The 24,879-nt window shown below is 48.7% G+C and overlaps 11 protein-coding genes across 11 annotated transcripts; 6 read left to right on the top strand and 5 right to left on the bottom strand.

The window, feature by feature from the left end:
• Positions 1 to 259: 259 nt before the first annotated feature.
• I203_106865 (uncharacterized protein) lies at positions 260 to 1,809 on the top strand (the record flags this gene model as incomplete). Its single annotated transcript, XM_065518071.1, has 6 exons — positions 260 to 285; positions 532 to 632; positions 682 to 1,070; positions 1,126 to 1,326; positions 1,405 to 1,589; positions 1,665 to 1,809. 6 exons carry the CDS (start codon positions 260 to 262, stop codon positions 1,807 to 1,809), a joined length of 1,047 nt encoding a protein of 348 aa, XP_065372801.1.
• A 39-nt stretch (positions 1,810 to 1,848) lies between these two features.
• Positions 1,849 to 4,223, bottom strand: I203_106864 (uncharacterized protein; the record flags this gene model as incomplete). The annotated part of the gene is made up of 7 exons (XM_019151513.1): positions 1,849 to 2,400; positions 2,452 to 2,653; positions 2,705 to 2,930; positions 2,992 to 3,369; positions 3,427 to 3,667; positions 3,727 to 4,073; positions 4,130 to 4,223. The coding sequence occupies 7 exons, from the start codon at positions 4,221 to 4,223 to the stop codon at positions 1,849 to 1,851; spliced, it is 2,040 nt and encodes a 679-aa protein (XP_018999188.1).
• A 647-nt stretch (positions 4,224 to 4,870) lies between these two features.
• On the top strand, positions 4,871 to 5,532 carry I203_106863 (uncharacterized protein; the record flags this gene model as incomplete). Its single annotated transcript, XM_019151514.1, has 4 exons — positions 4,871 to 5,012; positions 5,058 to 5,154; positions 5,231 to 5,336; positions 5,401 to 5,532. 4 exons carry the CDS (start codon positions 4,871 to 4,873, stop codon positions 5,530 to 5,532), a joined length of 477 nt encoding a protein of 158 aa, XP_018999189.1.
• Positions 5,533 to 6,273: 741 nt separating this feature from the next.
• I203_106862 (uncharacterized protein) lies at positions 6,274 to 7,077 on the bottom strand (the record flags this gene model as incomplete). The annotated part of the gene is made up of 3 exons (XM_019151515.2): positions 6,274 to 6,536; positions 6,614 to 6,770; positions 6,844 to 7,077. 3 exons carry the CDS (start codon positions 7,075 to 7,077, stop codon positions 6,274 to 6,276), a joined length of 654 nt encoding a protein of 217 aa, XP_018999190.2.
• Positions 7,078 to 8,103: 1,026 nt separating this feature from the next.
• On the bottom strand, positions 8,104 to 9,309 carry I203_106861 (uncharacterized protein; the record flags this gene model as incomplete). Its single annotated transcript, XM_019151516.1, has 6 exons — positions 8,104 to 8,205; positions 8,272 to 8,370; positions 8,433 to 8,551; positions 8,616 to 8,710; positions 8,777 to 8,947; positions 9,029 to 9,309. 6 exons carry the CDS (start codon positions 9,307 to 9,309, stop codon positions 8,104 to 8,106), a joined length of 867 nt encoding a protein of 288 aa, XP_018999191.1.
• Positions 9,310 to 10,770: 1,461 nt separating this feature from the next.
• On the top strand, positions 10,771 to 11,421 carry I203_106860 (uncharacterized protein; the record flags this gene model as incomplete). The annotated part of the gene is made up of 4 exons (XM_065518070.1): positions 10,771 to 10,936; positions 10,995 to 11,050; positions 11,150 to 11,334; positions 11,400 to 11,421. The coding sequence occupies 4 exons, from the start codon at positions 10,771 to 10,773 to the stop codon at positions 11,419 to 11,421; spliced, it is 429 nt and encodes a 142-aa protein (XP_065372800.1).
• A 236-nt stretch (positions 11,422 to 11,657) lies between these two features.
• Positions 11,658 to 12,133, top strand: I203_106859 (uncharacterized protein; the record flags this gene model as incomplete). The annotated part of the gene is made up of 3 exons (XM_019151518.1): positions 11,658 to 11,716; positions 11,781 to 11,952; positions 12,029 to 12,133. The coding sequence occupies 3 exons, from the start codon at positions 11,658 to 11,660 to the stop codon at positions 12,131 to 12,133; spliced, it is 336 nt and encodes a 111-aa protein (XP_018999193.1).
• Positions 12,134 to 13,452: 1,319 nt separating this feature from the next.
• On the top strand, positions 13,453 to 14,783 carry I203_106858 (glyceraldehyde-3-phosphate dehydrogenase, type I; the record flags this gene model as incomplete). The annotated part of the gene is made up of 6 exons (XM_019151519.2): positions 13,453 to 13,462; positions 13,520 to 13,585; positions 13,660 to 14,129; positions 14,196 to 14,331; positions 14,400 to 14,495; positions 14,554 to 14,783. The coding sequence occupies 6 exons, from the start codon at positions 13,453 to 13,455 to the stop codon at positions 14,781 to 14,783; spliced, it is 1,008 nt and encodes a 335-aa protein (XP_018999194.2).
• A 709-nt stretch (positions 14,784 to 15,492) lies between these two features.
• On the bottom strand, positions 15,493 to 17,488 carry I203_106857 (uncharacterized protein; the record flags this gene model as incomplete). The annotated part of the gene is made up of 9 exons (XM_065518069.1): positions 15,493 to 15,607; positions 15,661 to 15,913; positions 15,962 to 16,277; positions 16,332 to 16,574; positions 16,638 to 16,850; positions 16,902 to 17,004; positions 17,060 to 17,219; positions 17,270 to 17,333; positions 17,387 to 17,488. 9 exons carry the CDS (start codon positions 17,486 to 17,488, stop codon positions 15,493 to 15,495), a joined length of 1,569 nt encoding a protein of 522 aa, XP_065372799.1.
• A 687-nt stretch (positions 17,489 to 18,175) lies between these two features.
• On the bottom strand, positions 18,176 to 20,874 carry I203_106856 (uncharacterized protein; the record flags this gene model as incomplete). The annotated part of the gene is made up of 2 exons (XM_019151521.1): positions 18,176 to 20,665; positions 20,719 to 20,874. The coding sequence occupies 2 exons, from the start codon at positions 20,872 to 20,874 to the stop codon at positions 18,176 to 18,178; spliced, it is 2,646 nt and encodes an 881-aa protein (XP_018999196.1).
• A 947-nt stretch (positions 20,875 to 21,821) lies between these two features.
• On the top strand, positions 21,822 to 24,178 carry I203_106855 (uncharacterized protein; the record flags this gene model as incomplete). Its single annotated transcript, XM_065518068.1, has 10 exons — positions 21,822 to 21,966; positions 22,023 to 22,128; positions 22,182 to 22,299; positions 22,362 to 22,441; positions 22,512 to 22,899; positions 23,006 to 23,033; positions 23,104 to 23,381; positions 23,435 to 23,514; positions 23,571 to 24,055; positions 24,114 to 24,178. 10 exons carry the CDS (start codon positions 21,822 to 21,824, stop codon positions 24,176 to 24,178), a joined length of 1,773 nt encoding a protein of 590 aa, XP_065372798.1.
• Positions 24,179 to 24,879: the final 701 nt, after the last annotated feature.

Here is a 24,879-nt window from a genome sequence, read left to right as displayed (position 1 = left end):
CTCCTGGATCTATTGAGGTCACTGTCAGATCTTTGTGATCGCAACCCATACTTGGCCGTGTATTGATGAATCGACCTGACGGTACATTAGAAATCGCAATAACAACAGACTCTCCGGCATCACGCGAACTCGACCAGTCGTGAATTCCACGAGTCGCGTCTGTCGCAGGGACAAAGAATCGTCCACTCACCACATCCTGGTCAAAGTTCGTCGTTGACGTATGATCAGCTTTGTCTTGCTTGCGAACGATAGATAGACAATGCTCACAGTGCCCAAAGCAGCACCGTATCTCGTTCTCATCGTGCTGCTCTGCTGGCTGCTGAACTATCACTCTCGGGATACATCAACATCGTCCTTCTCGTCGAATTCCCAAATCAATCTTGATCAGTACAAATATCATCGCGGGAAGACTGAATTGATCAACACAACGGCTCTATTCGACCAAGGCAACGTAGAACCCTCGATTTGATCGCTTTTCAAGGTAGCTTTCAGTCACAATCAGTATGGATCACGCGTGATACCGTATTTCAGGAGGAGGTCGGGCAGCTTTTCGGCGGGAGACGTGACTTTAGTCACTTGGTTAACATCTGATCGATTGGGGAGGCTGGTCAGTCTGGCAGAGAAGAGGCGAGGTGAGTGCTGTGTCGTGGGTTTGACTTCCAACTAACGATACTGGCCCAGCTCCGATGTCGGTCGCTTACTATGTACCCCCAAACGACAAACTTGCATCCCGAGACCTGATCCTCCTAGACAAACTCTACCACACCCATCCCGCATTATCCCAAAATGTAGACATCCACTTGGTCACATCCCCTCACTTGCTTCAACTCAACACATGGAGAACCGTTGCTCGCACCTTTGCCAGTACGGATTGGATATTACTATGGGATGCGGACTTTGAGGCTCGCACGGATTATCAGAAAGGATTGGAGCGGTTCTTAGTGGAAACCAGGTCCAGAGGGTGGGCGAACAAGTTGGAACAGGGAACGGCGGCTCTGGTTATTGCTCCCTTTCAGTGGACGGACCCTGTGGTTGAGCGAACGAGAGATTTGTGTCCCGTGGATAGAGATGTGAGTTCTGCGGTCATGTTGATTTTTGCCATGCCTCCGCTGAGTTATCAAATAGGAACTTATCACCATGTACCGCAACCTATCGATGGATGCTTTTGAGACGAATACTCCCATCCTATCCCATGCAACAGAATACGACCGCTGGATTGGTGTAGGCGAAACGGACTTTTACGAAGTGACAGAATATGAGTTGGGATACGAAGCATACCCTTTGATCAGAAAAGACGCAGAAGTGTGGTTTGATCAGCGCTTTGCCGTGAGTTGTTGTTCGGAAGAAACTGATGATGCCCGTGCTGATCCAGCTGGACATTCACCTATGCACTTTTTCAAAAAGGGTTATGGCTATGAGAGAAGTGCTCTAACGGCTCAGATGTATCTCTCGGGGATGGATCTGTACATCCTGCCAGGGGAGTATGGCGTTCATCAAGAACATTCCGCGGCTGCTGTTATCAATACGCATGATGATATTGCAGCTGCAAAAGTGCCGTGGATGACGTTCAAGATGGACCTCTGTCACACGTGAGTCTCAGGAGTGTTGGACTGGGGGCATTGCTGTCAGTTACCATTGAATCCAGCTGACCATTTGGCATCCAGACTTGGTGAAGTTCTCGCTGAGCGACGGGTATTGCACCTACCTCTTGGAGAACGGCTTGTCTCAACGTGCAAGGCTATGTCGATACCACCAATCGATCGAGACATCTCGGGTCAGCTGGAATACTCACGTAGGGCTTTGTATTAAGCGTATCCAAGCGTGATGAATACAACGATATACATGCTATCAATGACAATCTATTCCTTTGTGTCCCCGTTGTTTCCGTAACATCGACTCGAACCCTAACGCGCACCAATCATCCTTCACGACGCTCAGGATGTGAGATCGGACTTCAGGAGTAAAGTGGTTCCAGGAATAGAACGGTTCGGCTTTTCTGGACTGATACGCTACCGCTCTATCATCATCTGCACAGATGAGCCGCTCTATCGGAGGTAACTCGTCGGCGGGGAGTAGTACCTCTAACACTCTAGCGAGATGCTGTACCTGATCATCGCTCCTAAGATCTTCATAACGTAGCATCACTCTGGGTCTGTCCACAGACATCCAGTAATCTGTATGCTGTACCCAATTCTGTGCCATACGATCTAGCTCTGACAGGTTCTTCAGGCCTAAGACATCGATGCCTTCGATTCGTTTTGCATGGTTCATCTGACTTCTCATCAAATGCCAGTAACTCCAAAGAGCATCAAGAGGATTGCGAATGACCTGCACCACCCTATCATAGCTTTCGGCGCGTTCCTTCCACTCTCCGTCGTCTTGAGCGTAGATAGTGTATTCCTATTGTACTGTCAGATCGTACATGACGTCGGGCCGGAGAGAATTACTCACAGGGACATGGTCTTTGACGAGGAAATTGTTATCAGGGTATTTACAACCCTCCGCAAAGTAACTCATCTCCAACACAAGATCGCACCTCGCGTGAACAGTGTGAAAGCCAGTGCTATGCTCCACCACTTCCCGGGTGAGCGTGTTGCCTGATCTAAGAAAGCTAGCCAAAACAGTTCGTGGGATAGGCGATCCGTAAGCCGTTCTGTGAGTACATCAGCTATTGGTACTAACGACTGTACAAGGCAGGATTTACCTTTTCACCGCAGAATGATCAGGACAGTCAACCTCCTTGGAGAGGCTCCGAATGCGTTCTCGTGAATATGTCTGATTTCGATAGACAAATGATGGACCCGCGGGGAATACCTCTGATGCCAGTACTCCGTCGGCCGCGTTGCGAGGTGTTAGTCCTGTCGAGAGGATATGCGCTACGAGGCCCCCAACTATAGGGAATGCAAAATGACGTATAACGGTTTTTGTCACTACGCAAAGTCAACAAATGATTCCCACATAGAAGATCACTCGTCTAATCGGCTGACTCACAGTATCGCTCACCACTGCTCTTGGGACTTTTCGTCGATGATAGTTCAAGGGTCTTTTCCTCCTTTGCCTGATGTTTGTTCGACAACACAAGATCGACTCCACTGGCTACAAAGCCAATCCCGAGCCAGCCTCCTATACCAAAGTTCCTGCCTGTCTTGAACGCAGCGCCGTTGAGAACAATGGATAAGAACTGCTTTCCGGTCATCAGAGTGCTGCAGTGGAGAGGTCCATACGTCGCAATCGTCGTCAGGAGGAAGATGAGACCTATCGAGGCGGACAGCGACAGAAAGCTGACATCGAAAAGGAGAAGAGGTCCAGACGGTGTTTTCAAAACGTCAAGAAAATTTCCGAAAGACCGTTTGCGATCGGCAAGAACGACTGATGGAGCGGGCACATCAGCGGGTGAAGTAATCAGGCAATAGACAAGTGACATACCCAAGCTCGACACACCCAAAGAGCATACGTTCGTCCACAGCATCTGATCAAAAACTAATTCATTCCGCGACAAAGTTCTTGTGCCGTTGCTTGACCCATAGTCTTTGGACGTAGACCGGCGGTGGCTTGGCTGGAAAAGTTTGGCTTCTGTGGTACTCGCCAGGCCGTCGAAGAGCAAGTACCCAGCCAACAAAAGTATCCCACGTGGAGCGGAAGACCGACTGTCAGCGGTGGGGCCGTTCTGTGATCCTGATGAGATGAGCGCGCCTCTATAATCCATGTCGTCACAACCCAACTCACGTGAGAAGTCGTCATGTACAACATAGAACCCAAAGTTACCAAGAGAACGGCCAAGTAACTGCGCCAGTTGTACCGTTTGCCGTGGACCAGCCGTCCGAGCAATAACACCGGGACCATTTTTGAGGTTTTGCCCAATGTTTGCGTTGTGAAGCTGACATGCTTCAGAGCTTCGTACTGACACAGAGTAGACGCAAAGTTGAACAGCGAAATGGCGGCATAAGCGTAGACAGGCTGATGGGGTTTGAGAGAATTCCCAAGATGATACTGTTGCATGTACACCGCTACAGCTATGCCTGCTATGCGGTTGAAGGCGACCAGAATCACTGTGGACCGAAACCTCACCCCATCTGCAACAATCTTGTCAGCCAGATGAATGTCCTCTCGCAAAGAGGATCCTACTCACCGTAAGTCCATGACATGATCTTCTCTTGAAGGTAGCCATACAGCGTATAGGAAGCCAGCAAGCCCACAGCCAGGGGGCTCAAAGACGGCCTCATCGTGCTGATGTGAATGATATGGGACGATCGATGGTGAACGGGGGTTCCATCCGATAAACAAGTATGGTAAACATGCATACACTCTTCACTGTTGGATGTTTTAAATCAACATGTCGCTCCAGCTTTACTCAGACGCGTCCGAGTTCACCCAAGCTGGTAAAACCGACGATCAACGTAACTTCTTAAACCTATGTGCCAAGAGTGAGGAAACAAGATTTGACGAGTGCCTGAGTCATCGGGCAGTCACTTGTCTGGGTCATTAAGCATTCCTGCGGATCTACAGACATTCGGCCCATCATTTTGGCTTCGAGGTAATCATTGTAAATATATATCTATGTCATGCCTGACAGACACCTTACCGGCGTAAGGCGTTCACACGAACTTGACAAGCTCCAGCCTTTGTCCCTCTAGCACTTGATGGATTCACTCGGATGATCGTCAGCAAGTCTCGGACGTCAAATAGACCCAGTTGCTCACACGTTACGATATCACCCAAACAACAAACCAGTCGAGTATGGAACGAGTCTTTTCAAATATATAGAAGCGATTCGTGTGTCAACAAATCTTTCCTTTCCCCTCAACTCAACATCCAGATCTGTTCACCTTTCTTTGCCAACTACCCTACGCTCTTTTAACGATTCTCTACGATGTCGACCGCCCTTCGAACCATCTCCTTCTTCCTCGTTCTCTCCAGCCTTTCTGGTCTTGCTTCGGCTTTCACATATACACCTACTGAAACCCAGATGAGAGCACGAAATGTACCAAGTGCCGGTGGTTATCAATGTTTCTGTGAGTGGACCATTTGCCAGCTGCTGATCGAGTCGTGAATGATAGTCACATGTCCTCAGAAAGCATCGGGGGACTTCAGTTACGTTTATGGCACAAATGATGAGTATGGACCTAACGGGAATACCCATGTCAATGTTTGCAAGTAAGTGCACGTCCCATACTTGGCCGTGAGCAATGCCCAAGGGCGCCATTCGCTGACGAGGTCTCGTGCCCACTAGTTATGACGACTATTTCAATTCTTCCGTCTGCTACTACACAGACGATGGCCAGCTTTACTCGGACGACAGTCAGGGCTTCACAAATGCCGAAGATTGTCCAGCAACGGTGAGCTCTTTATCCGACATGGCGGCTCCGAGGTCTCGCTGACATGCATGACTGATATTTCCAGGCTACAACCGGACCTTGTGCTCAAGAGAACCCCGATGAAAACACTTATTTCAGGAAAAGAGCAATGCCTAAGAGAATGTCTCCTGCGGAGAGACGACTCGCAGCCCGGCAATACAAACCCAACTTTGAGTAGGCCAGAAGCGTTGCAGCCTCCGCATAATGGGTGGCAGCGCGTTATGGCATGTCTTCCCTAGACGCATCCCCCTTCTTCTATACATATGTAGGAATGTTAGATGCTACTTGTGACCGAGTTCTCGCCCCCTGCTCCAAATTTGAAAAACCTGTAATGACCACCATTCTAAGCTCGTGAAACCTGGATAGAGCTCAGAGCAGTGAGACGATCCTACCAAATGAGTGGAACGATAACAAATGCAACAAAGACCATCGGGAGCCCGTAGGACAGGACCGTACTGTCACGTACTTCCGTGACCCAACCTCCTTTGGCCTCTTACTCATATATGAATAGCGCTATCCCCAACATAAGCTCCTTAGCTTGAAGAGAAGCATACATGGGAGGATCAGTATATTGCGTGGTCAAACAGTAAGCGCGATCTTCTTCCCCATCGATTTGACTGAGAGAACAGGACGCTGTAGTGCCGCTCAAGCATCGTGCTCGTTACCGCCCAAGCAAGTTCGACTATCATCGCACGGATGTAATGATTTTGATCTATGGTTGAGAACGTCAAAGACGTGACGGTACATGGTCGTTACCATGCTACTTATCACGTGTATTCTCAAGATCTACATAATTGTCCTTTCATTTCTGTAAACGCTGGTAGTAGAAAAGTTCATTACACCCTAAAAAAGGATCTTTCAATGAAAGATGATTGTAACACCTTTCCACTTCCATTCATCGACATTTACAACACGCCGCTCATTCAACATTCTGCTGATATCCATAAGCCAGTGCTACGTCATCGTCCACCACATTGAAATAACTCGAGTCGCTCTGATCCCCTGGGTAAGCATATATATAAGCCATGCAGGTCCATTCGTCGGTCGAGCGCCTATAATAAACTTGGAATGCGAAATAACCCTGGTCCCAGGCGAAGTCGGCACAGGTTTGAACTGCTTCTTCACCATCTTGAGAACCTGGAATTGTCGTGTCGAGAGGAGGGAAAATGTCGACATCATTGCCTATTTCCGGCGCGCAATCAGCATAAACAGAAGAATCGTGCCCAATCCTCATATGACATGGACAAACAATCGCTCACTTGGATTTGCATCAGTCTCATAAGCACCCGTACTAACGTGGAAGAAGAAGTAGGTCACTGTGTCGTCCGTGGAGGGAGATACATCCGCTGGTCCAGGTATATTCGAAGGAACCGCTCGTTTCATACCTAAAGCCCGTCTCTGCTGTCGCCGGATGACCTATGGGAGTTGGTCAATATTCAATTTTGTTCCGATCACAACGACGTAAGATCACGATTACAGAGATACATACCTCACTTCGAGTCGTCTGCTTATATGGGTAAGGCTTGGGCTTCGTGGCTTTGGCACCGGGTTGTTGAGGTATCGCTCCAATGGCTGAGGTCGCGAGCAGCGTTATGTAGAATAGGTTGAGAAAAGGGTTTTGGAGTACATCGTATACGTGGATTTTCCGATTTTCAAAATAACGGAGCAAGGAGAATCTGATATTGGGATGAGTGAAAGAAGGAGGGATGAACGATTGAACCATTCCTTAACATCCTTTTAATACCTTGTGGGGTTGATATTGCAGATAACCTTTCCTCGTCATGACATAACTACGATTCTGACATTCCATTCAAACGTAAACCGCCTATCTTTGGTCCATTGTCTGTGAATACCAGCCATATCCTGCCAGCGTCATTTTTACGGATGGGATAAGATACAATAACACTCATTCTCAGTTACCAATGTGTCGAGTCTTGGCAAAGGTATCGGAAGACGTGTGTCGCTGCACCTCAAGCTCGATCGGCTGGATCTCTTGCAAATCGACCAAGCAAGTAATGTAAATATAGCATTTCAATCAAGCTGGCATTGATTCCAATCTCCGCGTTGAGACAAGGTATGCCATGTCGAGTCCGAACGGTGGATGCTGATGATGAAACGAAATGTCCCTCAGATGTGTACACCAGCACGTTCCATTGAGAAAGAGATGGGCATGTTGAATGCTGAGCATCGTCTTAACTCTGATTGAATCGCTGAAGAGATGGCAGACACACGTTCCTGTATGACCCCGAATTTTCACCTTGAATCGATCTGTCTAGAATGCTAATGTTCCAATTCCAATTTCGACTCTCCGTGGAATGTGTGACCGTCCGATTGTGAGTGGTGTTCGAGAGGCTGAGCGTTCTTCCCAAGCGATTCCGGTCAATCTGAAGAATCGTACCATGTTGATACTGTATGATACCAAGAGCTCAATCTAATACGGTCACAAACCTGTCAACTGAGACAGGTTGAGAAGTATGTACAACTCATGTGACGATTCAATCCATCATTTTGAGACATTGATCAGAATGGCGAAGGAATCGTCAAGATGATGACTTATCTGTTAACCCATTCATACGTCAGTTATCGTTATGTACGTCGTCGTTCCCCTTTCAAATCTGGTCAGCAGCATTGTTCAACAATCTGTTCTGCGATTCAGGCCATGATCTTATATTTCTATGGGGAAAATCAGATTGTGATGCAGAACGCATGCATTATACTTTTATGAATAATCTATACTGTGATTAGTAGATTATAAGTATTCTTCGCACACAGCGCCAACCTGGCCACGTCCGGCTGCGCTAAATGGAAAGCGATTCCCTCGTTTACTCCGGAGATACAGCTGAACGGAAGTCTATGTAGAACAAATGAGCATCAGCGCATAGGCCACCAGTCTTTCGTAGCACTTTTCATCACTCACATCACCAAGACAGCCCTCCCCAGGCAAGAGAATGTCAGAGGCGTAGACGTCCAGAGCGTAGTACTGGATCGAGTGGATGTTTTTGATAGATTGGGTAGCCTAAGAGGAGTTATTTAGCATTAAGCTATACAACTGTAGGAGCCGGAACTATTAGGACTCACGTTGACACCTTGAGCAAGATCGACAGCGTCGTGAGCTGAGTCGACAACATCCTTGAGACCACCGCCGGTCGTTTGGGGAAGATGCAAGAGTCGGTGAAGGAACCACGAACCATCGGTGGCTACAGATCGAGCGAGTGAGTGGGTTGACTCCTTTGGTCCGGATGACAAATATAGATAACTTACACTCCGATCCTTGAGATGCGATAGTCTTCCCAGCAGTACATAATTCATCCAAAGGGCCTTTGGAGAGGTAATAGGTGGGACACACAACCGTAAGTCTATAATGAGCGAGATGAGTCAGTTTCTGCTAGTATAGTTGCGCATTCGTTGAGCCGGAAGCTTACTCTGGGGTAGATGAGCTGAAGTAGCCTGGGATTACCCCGTATTTACCATTACAGGTGCTGTCGATATCGTCACAAGTGAATGAGACGTTGCCTCTGTCACCGCTGACGATTCTGTCGAATAGACCCTCGAGGATGTTGGGGTTGTTGTCATTGCCAAACCATCTCTGGAAGCTGAAATATGGATATGTGTTAGCTTTGTTTCCGACACTCGTCTGGTCGTGTGGAACGTCTGAGCAACGTCGAGCTACTCACTAGCTATCATTACCGAATCTTCTCAAGTGATCTCTACCATGAAAAACCAGCTTCATGGTTTTAGCGAGTCCTTCACCGATCAGCTCGAGCTGAGTGGTGTTACACGAGTTCCCCCACACAGAGTAGGAGTCGGAAGCGCCAGCTGACCAGGCGGTGGTATTAGGCTCAAAAGCTGACAGGAGCTCGTCGGTGGACTCCTCAGAAGATGAGCGTTTGACCACAGGAGAAGCACTGGCGAAGAGAGGAAGAGTAAGGACCAGAGCCGATGTGAGCTTGACCATGGTGGAAAAATTTTCCTGGGAGTTGTAGTGTGAGATGGGGAACAGAGGTAGCAAAGGGAATTTTGTTGCGACCGGTTTTATAGAGATTCCAGAGAACGAGAGTTGTTCGAATTCGGGGTTTATCATCCAGCTTCGGACGATCTCTCCCGTGAATGAGGACCGGTGGATCGTATAGAAGCCATCTTGAGGTGAGTAAGATCGGGTGATCCGAATTCAGTGGACAATTTGTGCAGATCATCAAGGTTGGGTTAATGTTGGTCCTAAATCCGGGACGCTAGCCTTGATCAGGACTTCTGTGGACTCTTGTGCGACTCGAAAACCCGGTCAGAAATGAGGGTATAGTTGGTTATTAGATTTCAAGGGATTCTCGACACGTTGGAGGAGCATGATAATCCCGAAGTTACTTGAGATCAAGATCCTGTTGGCTTGATGCTCGTCTGAGGGATATCGAGGAACCAAAAATAGAAATCCATCTTCTTGGCCACCGAAAGAGTTACTCCCTTGTAACCTCTTGGGTCCCCTCATCATTGGTACCTTGACCTGTTGATGTTTTCGGAATACCTCGTCCCGATTGCTCTCTGACCAAGGCCTTGCTTTCACACCAGATCGGTCGATGAAGAGTACAGGAGCCATATACCATACAATAAGAACTTTGCGGTTGATAACCGCCTGGGTGAGATGAGACGAAGGAATTAGTTTGTTCTGTGAGGCTTGGATTTGCTCACTTCGCTCCATGGACTTGATTCCTCCATCAATATATGTATGAGTGATCTTCCACAGCTTGTACACTGCTATGTTACGGTAGCGGAAAATAAATCCAAGTCCCCATGTAGGTAGGTACAAGCGTCCACGTCCAAGATCAAATTGATATACGAAGCCTGACGATTCTGCTGAAGTCTGAACACGATTACATCATACCTAGTCGTCAAGTAGGGTGATACAGCATCATTATGCTTGTCTTGCATACCTCTGCCGGCCAGGCGCGTTTGATGGACGAAGAGGATGTAATTGGATCATGATAGGATGAATTGTGGAGTGGACAACGTTATTGAGAGGAAGAGGAAGATGAAGATGGAGATGAAATGGCGTGATGGGATGGTTCCGGATTAGGGAGATCCCTGATTGCTCGACCTCATAACCCATTCCTTCATTCCTTACTTCATGCATCCGTCACCATAACCAATACCCTCTGTGTATAGGTGAACACCTCAGGGCCAAGTTCAACCGTACAACACGGTCAAGCTCAGTGCCCTTCATGCACTCCTAGCGCTTCCAGCGCTGACACTCGTATCCTCCTCCCCTCTGGTTGAATCAACCAATTCTGCCCAACTTCCACTTGACAATCTGCTATCCTCCTCAGCATCTACTCAGCATGAGGTGCACCGTTCGATACTATCTACCCTGGGGCAACATGAGGACCCGGTAGATGCCTTGCTTTTTCACAAGTCGGAACTGGAGAATATGATGAGCCAGCGTAGATCGTTAAGGATATTCGGTCAAGGACCACGAGAAGGTGTCTGGATGACAGAGGGAGACAAGCTGCGTCTTAGGAGAGAGGGGAAGAAGTTTATGGGTCCCACAGAAAGTCAGGATCAGTTGAAGAGCAGACTGTTAACAGGCAAAGCGCGTGAGCTATAAATAATCGAAGTGTACACGACAACGTTGTCAGCTAATCTCATCTGTAGACACACCTGAACCCACCCATCAGCGATACATCCGTCCTATCTTCTCTGATCTCACTGTTGAAAGCTACCTCTTTCTTCAATCGCTACTATCATGCCGAGACTGGTGTCCAATCCGCTCGATGGTTACATGATCTATCGCTTCCATCATCGCCCAGTCTCCCGTTGGCGAGTTCCTCTCGTTGGAATACCATACCCACCGCTTCCCACAGCCCAGTATCGTAGCTAGATTTGAACCGCCAATTCGGAACGCTTCTCTCCCATTGACCATCATCGGGGCGCACCAAGATTCAGCCAACTACCTGTTCCCTCATCTTCCTGCTCCCGGTGCAGACGATGACATGTCGGGATCGACCAGCATCTTAGAGGCGTTCAGAGCTTTGGCAAACAGGGATATATCCTTCAAAGGGGACCAGTAGAATTCCACTGATACGCGGCGGAAGAAGCTGGTCTGCTGGGTAGTCAAGAGATTGTAGCGTACAAAAGGGGACTGAACGCTAAAGTAGGAGCTATGATTGAGTTTGTGAGTTTATGACAGCATCATCTCTCATCTTTCACTCTGGCAACGACTAATAGGCTCTCCTAGGACATGACTGCTTTCGTCGCTCGGAATACCACACCTCACGTCTTCCTACTTGAGAACGACGCGGATGATAACCTGACGAAATGGGTGGTGAACTAGCGAAAGAATATGTCGATATCCCAGTCAACACATCTTCGCTAGGGTGAGTACGCGGATTGCATCATCATCAACTATCAAAGGACAGATCAGCTGATGTGGAACTACAGTGCCGGCACAAGATCGGATTACATGTCATGGACTCAAGGTGGCAATCCCGCAGCTTTTGCAGCAGATCGTGATCCCTTAACGGGTGTATTCCCAGGAGATTTTGATGGGTACATTCATACAAATAAGGATAAGATGGACATTGATGATGAGACTGGGTATTTCTCGTTAGAGGTGAGTTATCTTGCTATGTCTCACGGTTCATCTTTCTCGGATAGTGGAAGAACTAAAGATCTATTGTGATGCCTAGCACATGCTCGAATTTTCCAAACTCGCCGTAGCATTCGCCGTCGAACAAGCCGGCTGGTCTGACAAGCATACACGGGGCGATGACAATAAGAAGCTTGCATGGTAGATCCGATGTGATTTATACTGTTACATACCATCAGAAGCGAAGTGACCATCAGTCAGTGTACAAATACCGTGCTATGCGGAAACGGGTGTACGTCGCTATGTCACCCATATCCTTCCTCCTTCTACCACCAATCCAATAACCCAGAAGAAACAACTGCGAGGATCCCAGTGTTCATTACATGCAGCCAAGTGTTGACAACCTTTGGCTTGGTTAAGCAGATCCGTGTGTCGATGAAACCAACTACCATCCAGGAGAGTAAGAATGTGCCGAGTGGTTTGTACTGTTTTTGGTGGGTAAGGGATAGATAGGACTGCGATACCAGCTGCAAGATTTTGACCCGCTAAACCCGGGTAGAAGAGTACCTCAGGTTGACCAGCGTTAACAATACCAAAGATGTGGGCCACTATTAATCAACGGAGGTCAGCTACACGCGAGTATAGATAGTGTGTGCAAGACCTCACCATTCAATGGCTTGAGAATACCATAAATTCCACTTCCTCAGCAAAGCGAGTCCTATAACGGGAAGGAATTCTTGGATTACAGATTTCAATGAGAACATGGCGCTTGTGAGCTTACGATGAGGTGTTGTGCTTTGGTGCGGTAAGACAGACGAAACAGGAGGACAGTATGAAGCTGCAATCATGCGTTTATATACATGTATCTCCTCTTAGAGCTATCACAATCTATGCCTGATCCTCCCAAGCAATGCCATCACTGGCCGAGCTAGTCTGACGCCGACTCCTTAGACGAAAAGACGACGAACGGAGATGGAATGTTAGATCCGGTTGAAGGAGTTGATCACTTCGGCGTGTAGAAACCGGACTTGGCTGTGGGTGTTGTTATACACTGTATTACGCTGCATCTTCTCCTGGTCAGTGCCAGTCGAATGGTCGAGTCCGTGGGACAGGGACAGACCTCTGAAAAAGCATGTTTCGAGCATATAGACACCTCTCGGTCAGATCTGATGGCTGGATCCAAAATACATAGCGTGGGTCCACTCGGACTGTAAAGCCGGATTTTCGGGATAACCTGAAGGATGCCCCACTGGAATCGTGGAGACTCGTTCCCCTGATCACGTCGGTGGAGATCCCACAAACTGACTGCCATCAATCGGTTTTACTGGGTTTACTCGTCGCATCATTTTCGCAACTGGGGTGTTTGCAGTATCCACTGCAGACACATTGATGCTCATGCGGATAGACGGATATGATGACTGACTCATATCGATGAGGACGCGAGATATAAGAAGGGGAGGAGTGTGAAGGAGCAGAGGTTGAGGAAAGCAAATTCGAAATCATAGTCATCTCTACTCGTTACCGATGACAAACAGTGAGTTGATGAAGTCTTCAAATGAATGAGCAATAAGGTCACTGACGTCTCGTATAGTGCCGATTGCAATCAGTGAACAGTCTACTCTCCCAAGAGTGGGTATCAATGGATTCGGTCGAATTGGTACGTGTTTATCCCAAATCGACTATGAGCGAAACTCACGCGTATGTCCACTTTCACCGTAGGTCGAACCGTAGGTCGAGCACTCTTCCGGCTCCTCCTTGAACGTGATGATCTACTGCTCGTCGCCGTCAATCACACCGGCCACTCATTGGAGCATCTCATGACGGCTATAATGCATGATTCCACCCATGGCAAGTTCAAGCTTGGCGCTGAGTTATCCATTTGCCCACCCGATCATTCCGGCTTGTTGCAGCCTACTCCCAACAATCCTAATCCCTCAGCACTAGTCTTCCGAGGAAGGCTCATCCATCTTTCCTCGGAGCGAGACACAACGAGACTAAACTGGTCTTTAGCCGAAGCTGAGTATACCATGAAATCTACCGGTAGATACACCACCAAAGAGAAAGCGGATTTGCACATCAAGTATGGAAAAGCGAAGGTGTTGATCTCTGCTCCAAGCAAGGACACGCTCAACTGTGTGTATGGAGTGAATCATCATGTATATGAGGGAGTAGAGGATGTCTTGAGCAATGCATCTTGCACTGTGAGTCATCTCTGAAGCTGCTGCTTACAGTATGATGTATTGCTAACGTCTGGCCGACTCGTACAGACCCATTGCCTGGCACCAGTAGCACTAGTATTGCAAAGAGCTTTCGGTGTGGAGACAGGAATGATGACGACTATTCATGCGAGTACATCCAGCCAGAAGGTTTTAGACGGTTTCAGTACAAAGGATATCAGGCAAGGTGCGTCTGTCTGTCTTGGTCTCTTACTTTCATGTTACGTCCCATTAACAGCTAACGTCGGGCAATAGGACGTTCGGCGATGGGTAATATCATACCCGCTACTACAGGTGCTGCTCAAGCGGTAGTCAAGGTGTTACCGGAACTAGCAGGGAAATCCATGGTGAGTGAACTCGCCACTGCGTCTTCCAACTTCAAGCGTTGTTGTTGACACATTGACTATAGGTATCTCCGTCAGAGTACCCGTTACCAACGTCTCTCTTGTCGATCTCACTGTCACCTTATCCACACCCTTCTCATCGAAAGAGGAACTCATCAGACCATTCAGAGAAGCGGCAGCTAGAAGACCAATACAGTCGAGTACACCCCATCCGGACGGTCCAGCTTTAGCAGGCATGCTTGGCGTATCGGACGAAAAGCTAGTCTCATCGGATTACCTCTTCGACTCAGAGTAGTATTGTAGATGTCGACGCCACAGTGATGCTCAAAGAAAGAACGGCGAAGATTGTAGCCTGGTATGACAACGAATGGGGGTTCTCGTCTCAAAGTAAGTGGAATAGAGACATGCAGAGAGCCATGCTGACTTCAATCCCAAAGTGTGCGATCTTGTAGCGTGTATTGCCAAACGAAACGATTGAGACAGTCATGCGTGTGGACCCGAATCTAGCTTTCGGAACTATGAAAGGTTGTAGACTCGGTGGACATCGTGTCCAAACATGAAACATCATTTGGAATGTATTTGTTGTTGTCGTCCGTCGAAAGATCAGCAGGAGATCGTGCAGAGCGGTGGTGAAGGGATATAGGCTACGATTTAGTGCGTCAGCTTATCCTGCAGAGATTATGTGGCAACTTCGAGGGGGAATGCGTATATGGCACCGAGGCCGATATCTGTACTATCACACGCCGACTTTTCTCATCCCATCAATTGAGCCTTTGATCAACTCAAAATGACCCCAAGACTGCCTTGGTATCTTCCATGAATCGATGGCAACGAGTATACATTGATGAATACGCGAATGCTGATCGAATATATAATGAAATATAAAATGTACATATTTCGCCCCGTTTTGGCCCAGTGAAGCAGAAAGATCCTCCTAAATCTTCCCTCTACTGAACAGATCACATAACTACATACATAGATATCCTTTCCTTTCCGTCTTGTGTTTAAGTTCGTGCCTCTTGCCCCTCAATCTGTCGTTGTAAGGCTGTTTTCGTCTTGTGGAATCGCCAGGGCTTGACTCCCGCCTCGAACAACTCATCGAGCTCCGCAGCCGTGAGACTATCTCAACGTGAGCTCAAGAAAAGGTCGATCAATGACTGTTCAGCACTCACCCTTTAGGTTCAGGGATGATGAACCAAGCGCCAATGGCGGCTGGAGCACCGAGACCAGTGTAGAAGAACGCGGTCTTCAAGCCCCAATTCCAAGCGGTGGTGTTCAGCATGTAGGGAACTAGAACATTCATGATAACACCTCCAACACATGAGATGGCGGCAGCGAATCCTGCTGTGTAGGCACGAAGGCGCTGTGAAGACAGTTCGCCGACAAATCCCCATCCTGTCGATCCGGAACATTGCAGACCAACAACTATACGCGAGGGTCAGCTGAGCACAAAGACGACTGACTAATACTCACTGAAGATACAAGAGAAGAATACCAGAAGCTTGTCGGATGCATTACTTTTCGGGGTGACGCCGAGGACACCAATTAGCGTGACAGCGATAAGCATAGTAGTTAAACCACCGCAACAGATGTTCCTTCTTCCAACGTAGTCAACGGAAACAGCAACGATTAGTATAATGGCAAGTTGTAAACCATTGGTGATGCAGGTGATAGCGAAGGGATCGGAAAGTCCAGCCGTCTTGAAGAAGTAACTCGAATATGTGTAGAATAGGGTCAAACCGAGGACCTGTTGAGCACTCAAAGCCCAGGTACTAGCCAACGTTCGACGCTGCAACACGAAATATGAATCAGTGCTTTCGTGTCACTGATAAGAATGACTCACGAGGTTATGTCCTTGGAAAATGGCATACCACTTATCCTTTCCGGTGGCCATGGCTACTTCTTTTTCGTGAGCGATTGTCAAAGCGAGGGCTTGATATTGCTCGTCAACGTCGAAACCTTCTACACCCCGATAGATTCGACGCATGGTGTTTTTGGCTCGCTCCTCAAGTCCTCGGGAAGCACACCACATTGGGGACTCGGGAAGGAAGATATAAATGATGAGCATGATTCCGATTTGAGACCACTGAGTGAGACTTTCGAGATCAGCGACAGGCAAAGAGTTCGACAGCGTAGTTTGATCACTTACCTGTGTATAGATTGGAGTTCTAAAGTTCTCGGGGGCATAGGTAGACATGACTTGCAAAGCGACCGGAGCGAAGAAGCCTCCGACAGAGAACCAGAAGTTGTACATCATCAAAAGGAAACCCCGGACTCTAGTCGGGGCGACCTCGGACACGTAGGTGGGAGTGATGAACTGAAGACTGCCCACTCCAATACCAGACAAGAGCTTGGCAACGAGCTATAACAGGTATCTCAGCAAGATCTATTTCTCGGGGCGGGTTTTGCTTACCCAGACCTGCCATTTTTTGGCAGTGGATTCGCAGATGACGGAGCAGGCCAGGACAAACCACAGCAGAAACATTGCAGGCTTTCTACCATATCTCGAGGCAAGGCTGTATTAAAATTTTTAGCTTGGAGGATTGAAACACCAGAAAGTCATAAACTCACAAGGGCACCGAAGTCATACCTATAATTTGACCTACGGACTGGATCGTACCAATCGCAGAAAGGACCGGGGCTGACAATGCGGGATCCCCATTGCTATCTATCACAGTAGCAAATTGCTTGATAAAACCCGGGTTTGCGATGATATTACCGTTGATACCGACTTCCCAGGTGTCAGCTCATCCCGATACCACACAATGGGATAACGCTTACTTTGATAACCGTCAGTAGCACCGGCAAATGTCGCCATGAAGCAAAGCGCAAAGGCCCATTTGAACTTGCGGATCGTTTGCGGGATGGTCAAGGTCTCGTATCCTGTAGCAAGCTGACCTTTGCTATAAGCATCATCTCGAGGGTCTGCACGGCCGGCTTCCGCGGCGGGCTGTCCTCGTGGAGGATATCGGGTTTCTCATCGTAAGGAGAGAGGGACATGGCGAAAGTCGTTTCGGTTACAGGTGTGTGTCAATGGGCAGGACACTAGGTGTAGCTGGAGCAACGAGAGGGCGGTGACGGGATGATTTCTTGTTGCTTGACTTTTATACTTTGCAGATGGATGATTTGAAGATCAAATGCAGATTCGAAAAGCAGATCATCATCGAAGTGAAAAGGAGCTCTGCGGGTATCATTGCTGCGAACGGGGGTCACATGGAGTCCAGGCGGAGAAATTAGCCTAGTCTCCGTTCGCACCCGGTTATTTCAAGTGACGAGCTTAGCCGTTGGCTCCGCACAATCGCGATATAAGGGGTCCTGGGTAAGGATCAGCGCAGCGAAGTGTGTTGCGGCCAATGAATGGTGCATACCGTAATATCGCAGAAGTGTGTTGCGGCCAATGAATGGTACACACCGTAATATCGCAGAATCGAATTACCAAACGTTGACACCAGGAACGGATTGCCCGACCAAGTCTGCTCTTCTCTGCTGACAGAGATCTTGACTCAAGGCACGATTGCACTTCACGCTCAGGAATACTAACGCTATAGATACGATGCGATCGATGCCAGGTAATAACATCACTGGGTCGCGCATAGATACAAACCTCTGCAGCGATACGCCAACTTCATAGGTGAAATCCAATATCATACATGTACTTAACATATGAGCAAATGACCATAAAATATATCATGCTGCCCAGTCATTGGGTCTAACAGGCGCAAAGTGAGGTATATACGGAGGAGGAGGGAATGACGGCAGACTGTACTGAGACGAATAGTGACGGACTCCACTTCCAATCACCTCTCGCTGCTGAGATCCAGGTACAGTCACCGTTGCGGTACAGTTCGGGGGTACCTCCACAGTCATCTGGAAGATTCCCTCTCGTATCTCCCATTCTATAGCAATTTTGCCATAAGGACTTTGATGACTGGTTTTGGCAGATGTGATTGTTCCTCCTGGTCGCGGGTGGATTGAAAAAGTTTTCCAGCCAGGCGAAAGAAGGCTGAGACCACCAATGTACCCATGCATAAAGCTTGCAACACTGCCGAGCGCGTAATGGTTGAAGCTCGTCATCTCCCCAGGATTGATACTCCCGTCAGCCAACATACTATCCCATCGTTCCCAAATAGTGGTTGCACCCAAAAGGACCGGCGAGAGCCAAGAAGGACATTCGGTCGCTTGAATCATCCGGTATGCGTGAGACAGATGACCGTTTTCAGCCAAAGTGGGGAGGACAATAGGAGTCCCAGCGAAACCGGTATCAATAAGCCAATTAGCTTTCGTCACTAGATGAACTAGGCGTTCGGCGAAAAGAGATCGATAGTCGAGACTGCCCTTGCATTGAGGGGGGAAGATCTCGTAGCGCAGAAGTAGACACAAAGCTGTCTGAGTCTCGCTGACTAGGCGACCGGATCTAGTGACATACTCGTTGTAGAACTCCTCGGTCAGCTCTTTGGCTTGAGTTTCGTACCTAGTAGCATCTTCTATTCGCCCAATCGCATGTGAAATCTTGCTGGCCGTTCGAGTTGAATATATGAGCCAGGCATCCGCGACCAGGAGATTGTCGGTAGGCCCCATGTTCGGAGTTTCAGGAGGAGCCTTAGGAGCGAGCCAATCACCCAACTGATCACAATCACGACTCCAAAGACCTGTCGAGGGATTTCTCTTGATTCCTTCGTCCAGCCACATCTTGATAGAATCGAATTGTCGTTCAAGCACAGCCAAGTCCCCACTTGATAGATAGACATTGTGGGGGACAAGGACTGCAGCATCCCCCCATATAGCTTCGGGAGTGGATACGTCGGTTCCAGTGTCTGGTACGAAGATTGGCACCACACCATTTAGCTTGCGCTGATCGTGCCAGAGATCTTGTAGCCATTCAGAAAGGAATCCAGAGGCGTTGTACAAATACAACATGGTAGGGGAGTAAACGCATACGTCTCCGGTCCAGCCCAGCCGCTCATCACGCTGAGGACAGTCACTGGGGATACCGATGGTATTGGCCCTGGTGGACCACACCGCATTTTCGTGTAGTCGGTTGAGCAGCGCATGAGAGCACGTGAATGTCCCAGATGGGTCCATGGAGGATTGAAATACCACCGCCTCGATATCCTCTAGACAGATGGTTGGCCATCCCGTAACCTCCGCATATCGGAATCCATGAAAAGTAAATCTCGGATGGTAACCAGAAATATTTTTACCACCGAGAGCGATCCTGTCGGTCGCAGTCGCGAATCGCAAAGGTCTGGTTCCGAGTTCGCCATGTTCGAGCACTTCGGCATGTCGAATGATGAGTTGAGATTCGGAGTTGGATGGTGGATTGGAAACCAGTCGTACGACACCGGCAAGATTCTGACCGAAATCCAATATGATCTTTCCAGAAGGACTGGTAATGAATTTGATAGGCTTGACAGTCTCAATGATACGGATTGGTGGACTCTGGGAGCTGAACAGCTTGGACGTGGGCGTCGGCAAAGTATCTGCCATATGCCATTCCCCTTGCAAGGGTTCAGATGCGTCTGGAAGGTTGGTGTCGTACGTTTCTCCCTCATAGATACCAGCGGATGTAATAGCCCCGAACGACCATTCCCAGTCTCCCTCAACAGGTTCCCCGTCGACCTCTAATTGAGCAAGTAGTCCAGTTCTATGCCCAAAGATGTTTCGTGATCCTCCTTGATAGCCTAAAAGTCCTGAATACCAGCCTTCTCCCACCCATGCGCTCAACACATTGGCTCCCTCGCGCAGAAGAGCAGTCACATCGTATGTTTGGTAGGGAAGTCGAGCAGAATAACTCGTCCACCCAGGGCTAAGCACGTCCGGACCTATTCTAATCCCATTGAGGTACGACTCGTAAACTCCCAAAGCAGTGATATACAGTCGAGCCGTGTGAGACTTGGATAGCTGAACGGGGAAAGATTGACGAAGACGATAGGGTCGTTTGGCTATGCCCAGAGGTTGCGTAAAGGATGAGGAGACGAATGAACTTGACCAATCGGTTTCATGAAGAAGACCTGCCTCGACCTCGGTTGTCAGCGGCTTGGTCCATACACCATTGCTCGATCTGGCCCGAATACTAAGCTGTACTCGCTGTCTACTCTTGAGGGGAGGAGCCGGCCAGGGGACCAAGACTGAGTTTTCCGATGCGACGCTGTATGTTTGCGAAGTGCCATTGTCGAGCTTGGTCAGAAACATTGTCAGTGAGAGGGATGCTACACTTGACAGCAACTCACCTCTCTGATCCCGATCTCATACTCTGTTTGATACCAATCTCTCACGCCTGCAGCAAACTTCCATGAGATTCTGGGAGAAGCAATGCCGATGCCTAGTGAACTTGGGTATTGCTCAAAAGTGACGCTATCGATTTCTGCTGTGAGTGCGATGGTCATCTTGGTGTTGTAGCAATTGTATCAGGAGTATTTGATTGGAGATTGTAGTCCTATTGATCACTTGCTATAGCAGCAGGAAGAGATGTATCTGCAAAAGCAAGCGTAACTCGGATCTGTTGATGGTTGATATTCTACCACTTTATCGTCAGAGGGTATCCGCTCTGAGGAACTTTGTTGACTGTCGGTAGCCGGGTAATCGGGCCGGAAAGGTTGCCGGCGATCTTAGCCTACAGCTCCGACCGAGGTCACAAGACTAACGAGTAAATCATCTCAACGTCGAACCCTGGAGGAGTTGCCTGCTCCGATCTAGCCTATTCGCTCCATCTTACCACAGTCAGATTCACTCAGTCTTTCAAACCCTTTCTCGCTTTATGGGCCGCAAATCATTCTAATCGTCGCCGTCGTAGACTATGCCGTCCGCTTCCCCAATGCTGATCACATCAGGGAAAAGGAGTAAACATGGCTGCCTCCAGTGTCGGTACAGCAGGGTAAGTGGGTCACCATGGGGGAGGTTCATACCCCAATTCAAACGATTTGCCGCCCGGGTCAGATACTGATGTGCAAAGACAGATCAAATGCGATGAGATACATCCTATATGCACACGATGTAGAGATCGCTCACTGTCATGCCAGTGGCCAAACAATGACCTGATGTCTAGGAGACATCGCAATCCTCGAGTGCAGGTCAGTTGTGATGGTTGTAGACGACGTAAGGTGAGTTGGCTCCCCGCGTGTATCAAGACAATCACCGATGAGTGATTGCATAGACACGATGCGAAAGTTCAAGCACTGGCCCATCATGTAAACAATGTATCCACCGAGGAGAAGTCTGTAGTCGTACAACAAATCCCATCGTTCAGAGCGATACTCCCGAAATTTTCACAGAACAATTGCCAGGCTTGCCATTACACGTGGAAAATCATCGGAACTCGTTGTTACAGACTACTATGGGCCCAGAATTGGTCTCAGGTGGTCAGCCCGACCGTCCTAGTGACCTTTCAGAGGCGACTCCTAGCTCATCTATGACATTGGTAGGAAACAGTGCGGGTGGACTGAACGATCTTATCAAGTTGTATTTTAGGACAGTTCATCGTGAGTTTCCATCTGGTCGAGTGGTGCCCCAAATCGCTAAGCCCGATTTTCTGAAGACTTTGGATACCTATCATTCGTCCACGAGGCGGATTATTGGGAACTGAAAGAACGAAATTGCGCACCGGAGGATTTGAGCTTGTTGATGGCTGCTCATGCGGTCCGGTGAGCAGACCTCTTTCTTTCCCCAAAACCATTCCGCTGACAACAAGCATCAGATTTGGAGGGCGAAGTAGAGATCTTTGGCAGCTGGAACTGGCAGATAGGACGGTGGTGGATGTGGGAGAGCGGTTGACCTCAAAGGTTCTAGACGAATTTGGAGCGGTTGAGTTGATGGTGAGTAAACTACGGTAGCTATCTTGAGGCAGATCATTCAAATCACTGAATCGGACCCCAAGGAGGTTGTTCTGTGCCAAACGTACGACTTTCTCAACGGACGTTATCAAAGGGGTATGGTGATGGCCGGAATGGCGGTGAGGTCAGTGATGAAATCTTTGGAAAAAGGGAACAAAGCATTTCTCAATTACTAATTTTGGGGAATACCACAGGATGATGACATTCCTACGTCTACACGAGCTCGACGAGTGGCCTCGACAGACAGCCAAGCCCTTGCTCAGTAAAGAGAGCCTGAGAAGGCTGGCGTGGTCCGTCTGGTACTTAGATGCTACTCTGGACGGCGGAGTATTTGGAGCTTCCAACATACATGAAGATGCTTTCACCATCCAGCTCCCATGCGAAGATCGGCCTTTCCTCCTTCATAGACAGGTGGTGACCGAGCATCTAGTGCCTAGACATCCTTTCGTCACACACCCCGGTAATCTGCCTCGACTGGAACCAGTAGACCTATCAGGACACCTGATCAGAGCCATGGCTGCCAGACAATGCCTCGCACAAGCCTATTCGCGGATTCGACGGCGACTACTGACCCATGGATCCGTTAGCGAGATGAGTCGAGAAGCCCAAGCTAAGGCAAACCGATTGCTTGATTCTCTGACCCTGACCTTGTGTATTCTCGGGCTCTGTATCATATCTACCACGACAGACGACCAGCCCTGGTTTCGTTGCACGTAGTACGCAACAATTGCATACGGCACACCTCCCTTCTCCGATTAATGGTTGCTCAGCTCACTTTGGATCCAGATACGGATCAAGACAAGGAGCGTCAGAAGTTGATATCAAACGCGATCAAGTTAAGTCAGATATTGGGAGACGCCATCGCCCACGACGTATCTCTCGATCCCCAGATAGCCATGCATGCCTACAACGCCATCGAGATATTCCTCTTCCAACCTCTTCGTTTACCCATCGAGTCGATAGACCCTCAAGGATTATCGAGAGAAAGGATTGTTGCGGCCATAAAGCCCCTGTTGCACGTGATGAGAGCAGCCTCCACAATCTGTCCTCTGGTGAACTTGATCGTGAGTCCTGTATCGCTCAAACCTTCTGAAGTCAATGGCTTATCCGGCTTTAGTATCCCGAAGCCATCAATCGTATGGTGCAGATGGGCTACCTCGAAGATCTGACAAATGAAGATATTCTGGCAGTATTGCAGTGAGTCTCCCGCGACATATCCTGGAATCGTTTGCCTTTGCTGAGATACTGTTCAGGAAAGTGCACTGTTTGACCAACGCCGACAAAGAGTTCGATTGGACCGAGTCATTCTGGCGATATGAGGTCCTCCTCTCGAGACGATCACGCATCGGGGCAACGGGAATGGCTGATCCTGAAGGCCCTACAGATAATGGGTTAGCGGAATCCCCGGAAGACACCCTGTTGGAAGTCCCACCTGCTTTGCCAACATCAAGAGCAGTCCATGTTGATTCACCCAGTTCTACGAACCAACAGATCGTCAATATGGCGAACACTCCACAGAGCTTGGCTAATGACGCCAGCTTAGCTCCGTTTGGACCCGGGTCACCTGTTTACGAAGACGGTCGTAACCTGCAGTTGGCTGCGGATCCTATATCTCGGCTTCAAGATCTGTTTGCCACCCGTGGACCAGAAACCAACGCCGGCAGCCCCGCTCCTTATGTCGCTATTTCAGATCTCACCTCGAATGCGACTGTACCATGGCCATTCTTATCGATGACAGGTTCCAGTGAACCGCAGACCATGTACGGAGCAGATACTCGGCGGAATCTCTTCCGAAGTTCATGCAATTCCGACGGCACAACTGGGACAAGAAGACGCTCCTATTCCGTTCCCATGGAAATGAAAGCCAACTTCAGGATTTTGTACAGCGTTGCGGATTAGAATGAATCGTCTGATCTCTGAAAGGCTTGTGCATATAGGAGCTTGCAGCGATTGCTAGATGACGGCGGAGTCGTGTCGCAACACCTGCCTCACTGCACCTGAAACAGTATTCTCATGTCTGCTGTGATCACACCAGCTACAGTCTGCTCTCGACTACGGTGCGATGCACTAACCACCAAGACCTGGTATCAAAGCCTTTGCTACCAAATCACATTCAGCAATATTGCATGGTAGTCAAAAGTGATGATACCGTTTTACCAAATGGCATTCTTACAAGTCTGTTTGAATACACAGACGCACCATACGTATACCCTTGTAACTTAGGCAACTTAACTTAGGCAACTTAACTTAGGCAACTTAACTTACATGCCCGTCTGGTGAGGGGGGGCCGATCTGGGGTCCAATTTCATGCATGCATATTATCATCCTAATAGGCAGAGCGCTCGGAAACCGTGCCGTTTCCGACCTCTTCCCGTCGGCAACCGCCGATCCGTCCAAGCCACCTGTTTTACCCTGGAGACGCGCCTCGGAACTATTTTTTTACCGGTTACATACCGATTCTATGGGGGGCGGATTTTGGGTTGGGGGGTTAGGGGTTAGGGGGGTTAGGGGTTAGGGGTTAGGGGTTAGGGGTTAGGGGTTAGGGGTTAGGGGGTTGGGGTT

The sequence above is a fragment of the Kwoniella mangroviensis genome, chromosome 2, assembly GCF_000507465.2.
Source record: "Kwoniella mangroviensis CBS 8507 chromosome 2, whole genome shotgun sequence".
Lineage (NCBI taxonomy): Eukaryota > Fungi > Basidiomycota > Tremellomycetes > Tremellales > Cryptococcaceae > Kwoniella > Kwoniella mangrovensis.
The sequence above is the reverse complement of the archived record's forward strand: the minus strand, read 5'-3'. Positions and strand labels throughout refer to the sequence as shown.